This window comes from Lytechinus variegatus, chromosome 2 (assembly GCF_018143015.1).
Source record: "Lytechinus variegatus isolate NC3 chromosome 2, Lvar_3.0, whole genome shotgun sequence".
Classification (NCBI taxonomy): domain Eukaryota; kingdom Metazoa; phylum Echinodermata; class Echinoidea; order Temnopleuroida; family Toxopneustidae; genus Lytechinus; species Lytechinus variegatus.
In genome coordinates, this window is record NC_054741.1 from 70,095,317 (window position 1) to 70,106,308 (window position 10,992).

The 10,992-nt window shown below is 35.5% G+C and overlaps 1 protein-coding gene across 2 annotated transcripts in view; it reads left to right on the top strand.

Annotated features, from left to right (window-relative positions):
* Positions 1-4,804, top strand: part of LOC121408846 (arylsulfatase A-like) — a 44,984-nt gene extending 40,180 nt beyond the window's left edge. For both annotated transcript variants that reach the window (XM_041600515.1, XM_041600516.1), the window contains exons 3-5: positions 1,513-1,918; positions 2,528-2,777; positions 3,118-4,804. In XM_041600515.1, the coding sequence (XP_041456449.1) occupies positions 1,513-1,918; positions 2,528-2,777; positions 3,118-4,548 (2,087 nt within the window). In that variant the 3' untranslated portion in view covers positions 4,549-4,804. The remainder of the gene's footprint in view (positions 1-1,512; positions 1,919-2,527; positions 2,778-3,117) is intronic.
* Positions 4,805-10,992: the final 6,188 nt, after the last annotated feature.

The window sequence follows — 10,992 nt, forward strand, 5'->3', positions numbered from 1 at the left end:
AACAATTGGACAAACAAGAAAGTTACGAGCATTTGAATTTAAAAATCTCTAGCTATATAGATCCTCCATTGGCAATGTGACCAGGATTTGTGATGTCCTGGAAGTACAACTGTCCCCTGTGTATACTGAAACTATGCCCCAAAACATCTTTTTTCCTCCTTCTAATGGCATTGCAAACGTTTGTCTATGATATATTTCATGAAAACTTCACTACATGTCCTCCCATGGAAACAAAACCACTTGATCAATGGATAGACTTGATAAATTACAATTTAGGTAATATATGTAAAAAAGTAATTAGGGAGTTACCAGTGTGACATCATACATTTTGGTCGCATTGACAATGGGAAGATATCCACATATTCAGTGATCTCAATTTTCAAATGCTCATAACTTTCTTATTATAAAGTTTCATTGATTTGTTCCTTGATTTTCTGTTTTCATGCAAACTAGCTTGTTCCCAGTGTTTTCATTATCCTGTAAATGAAGATTTTGCACACTAAAATATTGTAATTGGGAAGTGTATTACTTTCAGAAATATCTAGTATAGCATCTTGTCAGTGATCTCACTGGTCATTTTGTCTCTCGGGCTCAGTCAATCAGATTTAAAGGATTTCAGAAGAGTATTCTGAAAAGTACTCAAAATCATGTGAATTTGTTGTTTAAGAATCTGTTTCAAAGTAATGAAAGGAAGGTTGTGTGAGATCTTTATTTTCAGTTAACAGAAATTCACTCATTTTCCATAAATTATATTAAAAGTATAACAGTATACACAGATTAACAGCATAAGGCTACACAAAAACAATGCATTAATGTTTTATTCTGAACTTATGACTCATTTCTTGCTATTCTTTCAATATAGGACTTACAAAAAGCAAACCATCAGTGGACATTTTTTTTTCTTTTGATATCCATCCAAATGATATCAAGAAGTAAGAACTAATAACCATCTTTCACATTTTCAATTTCAACTAAACTTTCCTTCAATTCTAGAGACATGGTCATGCCTAATTTCGTTTCATGCAATATATTTTACAAAATCTTTATTTTTACTGTTTGATCTCTGGATATCCTTCAGATGTTCCTGATTCCTCAGTTACCACCAATACACAATATTCTTTCATCTGAACAGAAGGTGTCTTCAGATCAGCTGCCAACAGACTTGAGCCCCTGCCAACTCTACTACTTCTTGATGACCGTTTTCTTTGGGGAGCATTTCATGAAAGGTCTGGTCAGAAGTTTTATCCAACAAGTCCCATTTTATCCGACAGTTACCATAGGAACAGTGCCTCTCAGCCAATCAACATTAGGGGAAAGATATCAGATCTGACAACTTGTCGGATGAAAATGTTGATGAAACACTCCCTGGCATCCTGCAGTCACCGTCCATTCAGTATCAGCATTCATCTGACCTGTGTGTACAGCGGCTGCAACCAAGACCCATAAGTCCCTTCATGCTTTTCAATTTATTAATAACTGTCTTTCATTTGATTTCTTGTTGATACCCTTTAGGTCTTCCTGCATCTCACAGTCACTGTCCATGCAGCATCTGCTTTCATCCAAACCGAACCTGCGTCTACAGCTGCAAGCAGAACTTCAGTCCCTGTCCTCTCTACAATGGCACCACTATCATCGAACAACCCATCGACCTGATGACTCTGGATGAGAAGTACGCCACTCAGGCTCGCAGGGCCATCAGGAAGAGTGTTGACGCTGGGAAACCCTTCTTTCTGTACTACTCCTTCCAGCATACCCATGACCCGCAGTATGCAGACTGGAGGAACACTGGGGCGACTGCTCGGGGTGACTACGGTGACGCCCTGGCAGCGATGGACTGGGAGATTGGGCAGGTGATGGAAGAGCTTGATCAGCAGGATATATGGGAGGATACATTCATCTTCTTCAGTGCAGACAATGGGTATGTGTTGTCAATGGCAGCTTTGATAGACTAAAGGGAAACATAACTCTTTCTTATCCATCGTGGACAATTGTTGCTTTTTTGCAGCATTTTGAACTGTTTTTCACAGAAAATGTCAAAATTTGTATTGAAAGTGCATTGCATTGGATGATTAATAATTGAAATAATTTTTTTTAACTGGACAAAAACACCTTGGTGCAATTGAAAAAAAATTACATGTATGTTCCCAAGTTCCCATACTTAAGTTAAACTTGCAGATTCTTTTGAAGGATATTATCTTCTACATTTACCTCACAAATGACAAATAGGAGATTTTTGTTTCATTCCAATGGTTATCACTGATAAACTGTGATCACTATTAGCTTCTGTGAATTTTAAATAGTTATTAGTTTTCTGAAGTCATACTTCAGTAGCCAATGTGTCAAGTTAAAACACCTCACCACATTGGTCAGACCATGCTCTGGGGAAGTACACTATTTTGTAGTATCAAAATTTGCTCATTGTGAAAGAACTCCCATAATATATAACATAATTTGCTGCATAGTGAGAAGATTTCACAGTTTTATAGCATAAATTCCTAAAGTTATTGCATTTCACCTTGTACTACAGACCAAGTCTCTCTAAGCGATGGGGAGGCAGTGTAGGACTTTTAAAGTGTGGCAAGGCCACCACCTACGAGGGAGGTGTTCGGGTCCCAGCCATAGCCCACTGGAAGGGTCGTATCAAGCCTGGTTACACCTTAGAACTTTCCAGCACCTTGGATATTCTACCAACTGTAGCCAAGATCACAGGGGCCAGACTTCCCAATGCTGTGTTAGACGGTGTAGACATGGCACCATTTCTCTTTAATGATGGCAAGGTGAGTAGCCTTTCTGAACATCTCATCTTGTGACTGTTCCTGTTTCCGTCTATGACTCATTCCCCACCCTCCTCTCAATTTTTTTTTCACCCATTCTCTCATTCTCTGTCTTCTTTCCTGTCTATTCCCACCTGACAACATCCCTAGGGTTACCCAAAATGCTTATAACCTATCCTACTTTGCTTAATAATGTCTTGTAAAACTCAAGAAGATATCTATCTTCATAAGTCAAGAATTAGTGTAAAAAAATTATTGTGCTGATAATTTGCAAAAAAAATATGGATATTCACAGCATGCTTGCTAATATGTAACCTTTTTTTTTTCTTGTTGAATCTTGTAGAGTTTGAGAGAGACGTTCTTCTACTACTCACCAGCAGCCAGTGAGAAACAGAATTCCTTTGCAGTTCGTTACAAGCAATACAAGGCTCACTTCTACACCAAGGGTTCCACTCTCTCAGGGGTGGGACATCCCGACCCAGACTGCAGGAAGACTGCCAAGAGAACCAAACACAGCCCTCCCCTTCTCTATGACCTCCACAGGGATCCTGCAGAACAGTACAACATTGCCTACGAGCCTGAGTACCAGGATATCATCCAGCTCATCACCCGCATTAGGGAAGACTTTGATGGGAGGATGGAGTGGGCTGTGTCAGAGATGCATAAACCATCTTACAGTGAGTACATGCCCTGTTGCAATCCTGGATGTGAGCCACAGCCGTACTGCTGCCACTGCACCCTGACAAGCTCAATTGCCTACAATCCTTGGGAGCTCTACACCGACATCTGGCAAGATAGCAACAGGGAAGGGAAGATGAAGAGGAAGGAGAGGAAGGAGCTCTTTAAACGAGAGCGAGAGGAGGGCCGAAGGCAGCTGGCGTTTAATAAAGACCAGAAAAGAGGGAGGGACAATGCTCAAGATGTCTTCTTAGATGCTGATCTTGATAGAGGTGCAGGTAGAGATAGAGTAAGGGATGGAAACAGAGATAACAACAGGGGAATCTTTGATGACCCTCCAGTAGGAGTCACAGACAGAGATCGGGTGAGGGATAAACCACAAAGAGGCTGGGAGAAGGATAGTGATGGCACGAGGGAAAGAATGAAAGTCAGTCCTAGAGGAAGAGTCCGGATCATCACAGCTGAAGATCCTCCATTGAGGGGCGATAGGGATCGGAGTCGGGATAGACACAGAGACAGTGGGAACACTTTTGGAGAAAACCAAAGAGATAGACGAAGAGAAGGTGCGCGGAAAGAAGCCAGGTTAAATGGTCAAGTAAATATTCCTGAAGATGCTAGAGAAAGTGCTGGTAGTGGTAGCAACTTACATTATCTGAATCCTTCACACTTACATACCACCAGTGAAACACCTAGCCCACAGAATGGGAGAAAGGAATCAGGTGTGGGATATGGGGGAAGTGGTTCTCATCAAGGCAGAGACAACTTGAGAGATGCAACAGGACAAACAATCAATAATTACTTCGGGAGCTTTGTTGCCTGGGACAGTTCCAATGAGCAAATGGATGAGAGTAGTCTAGGAGGCATTGCCAACCCTCTTGCAGACACTCAAGTCCAACAGGTGGCAAACACTTATGAAGAAGCATTTGAGACCACACCAAATGCACCATTGGCATTTGACATAGTGATCAAAGACCGTAGGAGACAAAACAGAGACCAGAAGAACATTGACAGGAGATTAGAGAGGCAAAACAAAAAAGAGTTGCGGAAAATAAGGTTTGGTACAGATCGAAACGATGATCGGACATTTAACTTTTGATGGAAACTACAGATGCATGTTACTGCAAACATGATGCTTCTGTGTCAATGGATTGGTGAAAGAGAATGCATAATGTTGAATTTCTGAAGTGCCAGTATGAACATGTGTTGCTATTACACCATTATCCTCGTTGATGGTCATCCGAACCGTCATATCACAGATTTGAAAGTGCAAACCCATTTCAGAGAAAATCTACTTAAAAGTTTACTATGATTTCCACACTTTTGTCCACAGCCTTGCAAGATTTTCATTGCTAGAGATATACATGGTAGGGCAGGAAAAACCAAGACAATTGCTTGACATTGGTATCTTTATTTTATGCAAAACCAAGAATCCGAGAAAATATCGCAAAAGAGCTACAAGCTTTTAATTTTGGTTTGAGCGGTTTAGAGTTTCCCTGTACAAAAATGTGATAGGAAATACAACAATACTTACCACATTGCAGAAATGATTATTTGTTGGCAGTTGTTTGCTTCAGTACATGTTTTCAGTGGGATTTGCGCATATTATCAAAAAGTTGAATGACCTCGCCTTCTCAGAAACTAAAATAAGTTTCTGCCTCTAAATCTAATTTTGTATAGAATCCACTTTCTGCAAAATATCAAAATTAATATTTTGACTGAAATTGACTGATGTGACAGTTCGGATGAACACCGACAAATTGTGGTGTGAGACATCCACAGATATGTCAAGAAAGTAAGAGGGCTAATGAGAGCAGATAAAAGAATTATTTTCAATATTTAGGGGCTATTTTCCACAACTTTGAAGAAGCTTCAATATTACAGTGAATTAAGATTTTCCAGGGCTCTTATTAGAATTTAATTTTTTTTTTATTTGTGACGTCATATGCGTATGGTAAAAAATCAATGAAATGTCATTTTTTCAGAAAATTTAAAAAATTTTAACTGTACCTTCAGTAAATCAATAGACAAATCATTTCACACCCGCTCCTGAAAAGAAAACATAAATAAATCGTCACGAACCATTAAAATTTTGAAATTTATAAATGCATTTTATATTACCTAACATATGGGGCAGGTGCTCGTTTATAATGTTCCAAATCCAAAACCCAAAATTCTGATAACTTTCTTAATTTTTGATTGATTTTCCTCAAACCTTTACCGATATTTTGTTACTATTTTTTCCGCTATTTTTACAACAATCTTTTCTTAGGGGTGCATTTCCCATTTAAGTATGAATTAAGTCTGTAGTTTGAACAAAATTCAGCGTCTCATTGCTATTTTCTATTTGAAAATGGTCAGTGAGAGTATGAGGCTTTACGATGCAGGGTATGTATTTATAATGCTATGCAGGAAAACACATTGCAGGGTCTGCACTCGGCTGTCATTATCTATCTAACACTCACTTATGAACCTATGCACTTGTTAAATGAGGTTTTTTTTTTTTTTAGTCTTAAAAGGGGAATTAATATCCCACACATGTGTAAATATCATGTCATGCAAGTATATCGTTTTATGACTGTCAAAGGGAAATTTAGCAGGACATGCACAAATTTTGCTTAGTTTGAAAAAAAAACCTCAAGAGATTCAGACCTTCTTTCATATCATTTCTTTGTATTTGAGAAGTTATGGCTATAATATACTTTGCACTGATATGTTTATAGCAAGTTTTTCAGTCATGTAAATTGTAATCAACATCAACACGTGTACACTATTGCTAATCAATGTGACCTCAAATGATTGAGAAATCCACTTGTCCTGCCATGTACCAGTGGTTTGTAAAGTTTTGCATTAGTCTCCCCCACACAGGGAATAATTTTCCTTGTATCGCATCGAAATGTACTCCACATTTTTTAAAACCTGCTACAACAAAAAGTCTTGTGGAGCAGATTCAACATCTAGTTTTCCAAAATTAAGTTTAGAGCTTTTCTCTTATGACCAAAAATGCTAATCGAACTTGTAAAATAAAATTATTCCCTGCTTTGGAGTCCGAAAGTGTCTTTATAAAATAAACAGGTGCTATCAACACACTGCCTAGCCTGGCTCACAGGCTGAATGCATTTTTTGTAGTATATTTTATATCAGAATATATATTTTGTAATAAATGACAGTAAACGTTGCCTTAGGAGTGAAAACATTGTGCCTCGTACAAATTAATGAATATGCAAGCATATGTGTACTTACGATTAATAATGCAATTTATTCAATTAATGAATAATGATTTTTGTTAGTGCCTATGTATTTTGTCTGTTGCTGCTGTAAATTGTGCATTTTTTAAAATTTGGATATCTGTATTCATTTTATTTTTTTTCAATTTTGAGTACTTTTTAACTGTGTGTGTGTAGAAATCTAAACTTAGCATTGTGCAAACAGGGCATAATGGGCATTGTACAAATAGGAGCAAATGATAGTCTCATTTATAAGTCATAGATTTTAGAATAATTGGATATGAACATTCTTCGTAGAGTACATATATATGTTTGAAATTAAGGTACACGTAATATGTCACAGGGTACCAGAAGTTAATGAAAACTAGATATTTTTACATTGAAATAGGATCAATTCTTCACAACTTTTCTGTTAGTTCGTCACAGGAAGTGGGCAAAATAGGTGGTAGTGCTATATAAGGTCTGATAAATTGATAAATTGAACTGATATTCATACTAAAAGAAAATGAAAGTTGAGACCTTGGGGTTTCGAGCCCTTTTAGTGCTCTCATTTCGCAAAGAGAGAATACAGTGTTTTGAAAATGTTAATGTTCTTTTGACACCAACAGTAAATTGTTAGTAAAAACTTGTCATTCTATACAGTAATTGCTTTCATAAAAGCCATGTTGAAGTTAGAGTTCATCTACAAGAATGCCTTGAGATTGCAAACAGTGAAGGCAGACTATTTACTTTGTATCTTATTCAGTAATCTCAGCATTCAATGATAACTTCCATGAAATCCTATATTTTTATTGGCTATTAAGAATTGTTACCATGGTGGTTACCATTAGATGTCAAATTCATTATACAGTGCGTCCCAGAAAAAAACGAAACCGAGATTTAGTGATGATTTATCATGACTTAATCATAAATAAAATAGACAAATGACCTATCAATGTAAAGCTTAGAATCTCCTATTTCATCTGGTATTACTTAGATTATTTCTCATTCACGCATGAGTGAGCAAAAACAATTTGAAAAGGGGATACCAAAAAGTCACTTGGCGGGCCGTATCAGTGTTTTAAAAAGAAAACCACATTTTTAAAAAGTTCAATATCTGCTCTTTAATTTGATACCTCAATTACAGAAAATGGTCAAGAAATAACAAAGTTCTGGTTATTTGAAATAAGGCTTGAATTTCAATAATTTCAGAAATTAAGAGGTTTTACAGGCTAGCGTTCAAACTCACTCGACACTCCGTTTTGTTAACGATCAGCCATGCATGAAGTCTTTTGTTACCGTGCGATAGCTTCTGTGGGAAACCGGTGAAAACAAGTTTATTTAATGAAATTAGGGAAATACAAGCATTATTTTGAGGGATCATAACTTTTTTAATTCTCGACCATTTTCTGTGATTGAGGTATCAAAGAAAAGAGCAGATATTGAACTTGTTAGTCATGTGATTTTCTTTTTGAAATTCAGATACCCCCCGCCAAGTGAGTTTTTGGCATCCTCTCTTCGAATTGTTTTTACTCACTCATGCGTGAATGAGGAATAATCTAAGTAATACCAGATGAAAGAGGAGATTCTAAGCTTTACATTGATATGTCATTTGTCTATTTTATTTATGATTAAGTTATGATAAATCATTGCTAAATCTCGGTTTCGTTTTTTCTGGGACGCACTGTAGTAGTAACTCTAATGCATTTAGGTTATTGAGTCAAAGGATTGGAATTACAATCCATTTTTAATAAACTCATAACCCACTCAGAATGTCAACCTTCCCACTGAACTAAAATGGTAATGATAACCATTGATTTTTGGACATTTAGATTTTTTTTGGACCTTTTTTTAATCTTTTTTTCAAAACCAAGAAATTATTGCTCACATTCAGGAATGACATCCTTTGCGTACATGAAGTGTGTTATCATGCCCATGCAGAAACAGTTGATGATACTTGTAATATTCCTTTTATATACATTGGTGCTGTACTGAATCGTGAGTTAGCTTGAAAACAAATTTTTGCCTCATTGTGGCGTTTTCTCTCGTGGTAATATGCCATAGCATCTCCTGATCACTTCATTATCCAAAAGTTTCATTATTTTCATTGATAATAAGACTAAGCTGTTATACAGTGCATATCAAAAAAAAGTTTACATTTTGAAAAAATCCTGTAAATTTACACATTTGTAATATTCTGAAGATTTTTCCACATTTTAACATTGGTACAGATCCATTTAAGCAAATGACGATATAACTGTCAAAAAATATTTTCGCTTGAGTGAGCACCACTTTCTTCTGAAAAGTTAGAGAAAAATGATTTGCACAGAACTTTGAAATAGTTATGCAAATAAAAGTAGACCTTAATCATGAAGAACACGTGGAATTTAGCTAATAAAATTGATTTGAAGATATCTTTTACCTTTTAAAACTTGTTTCCTTGCCCAAAACACTTTGAAGAGTGCATTGCGCCCCACCCCACACACCGAGGCCATCGAGACGTTATTGGCTTTACACTGAGCTGTGATCCACATGAAATGGCTTAGGCTTGATTTTCATTTTGTTAATCACTCTCAAGCTTGGGAAAAGTCTGGAGAAGCAAGTATTAAATGAAAAATGAAATGTAAACCCACATTAAATGATAAAAAAAATAATGCTGGAGATATCTGATATAAACTTTTGTTCAGATTCAGTTATGTCCTCAGATCCAGCTGGCACAAAAAGGGTAGATTGTGCTTACTAAATGTTAAAATTTCAATTTGGGTGGCAAAATTGTTACAAAATGCTTGAATGTATCCATTTTATTTCATTTAACTAAAAGTGCAAGGGAAATGTAAGAGAAATGTTTTGCAGGGTAAGTTTGATTTCGCCCTTTCCCCTTGACACAGCGTGAAAACGATTATTTCTGCACAAACAGATTTCTGTGAGCTTTACAAAAATGGAAAAAATGCTCACTCAAGTGTAACATTCTGTCAAAACTTTTACTTTCATTGGAAAGATGAGACTCAAACCCAAGATTATCAGTGAAAAAAATACCCACATGTATATTTTTAAACTCCCAGGGCTTTTTCAAAGTGTAAACTTTTTTTGATACGCACTGTATAATAGAATATAAACAATGCAAAGAGTTTTTCTCCCATTATGCATTTTTTCTATTAAAAGTATTCAGTTTTTATGCCATTTTTTGCCATTTTTCATTATGTAATTGAATTCATTTTTACATTTCTTTATACTGCTCAAAGTTCATTTCAATTGATAATTGAAAATCAATTCATTGTCATATCTAATGTTTTAGGAATATTTATTATGTTTCTAAGCCAGGAGATTTCCAGGCATTTACATCTGATGTTATCCTATTGAACTGTAATAAAAAATATCCTTGAGAATATCATGAACATATTTAGATTTTTATGAAAATCTTACAAGCTGGTTGGTGAAGTTTCAGAAATTCGAAGATGTATATAAATATTAAAGACCATCACGATATTAGCAGTTCAGTAATATTTTTCCATGTTACTCCTCATTTTTTTCTACCAAAATTGATAACACATTATTTTTCATTTTCAGAATATTGGAAACTTTTCCGTTATTTATGCCAGCCATGCTATATTAAAAATCATTTTCAAAATGATATAATCCCAAACTCCAGTTCATTTGATTGCATCACATTAGAACTTATTCATTGAATTTGACATAAAGATTTGGCTCATTGATGCTGTAAAAAAAGTATTGTTGATAGACATTGATTAGTTTACCTATGAAAAATAAAATGTTCATTGTTGGATTCTTTCTGAATTATAAATATGTACATCCTGAAGCTACATTAATTAAATATTTGGAATATATAATGTCATTGCAGTAGTAAATGAAAAGCTGGATATTCTGTTTCTTGGAAATGTGTTTTCTTGTGTTGTAAATTAGTTTTGCTATGTATTATTGATATGAAAGACACAAATATGTTTATACCCCTTGTTACAAATTTGACAGGGTCATTATATTTTAGTTAATGAAGTAATAAACATTCTTGATAAAGAATTATGCGAGAGAGGGAAGTTAAACTGAACTTTATTTTTCAAACATGAATTTTCATTACTCTACTCCCTCTTTCTATTTTGGGTTATTTTGGGTTTGACGTCAATATTATACACTGAAATATATATGTTTTGTAATTATATTTTTCTTGTGGCACCCCTAAATGCAGGACCTCAAAATGCCACATTTTGGTTGAAAAAAGGCAGTTTTAGAGATTTGGTTTGACTTTTCTATCGGGTGCTCTTTATTGATTAGGATAAATCTGTTACTCATTTTTTTTTAATTTCATCATTTTTAGGTTTCAA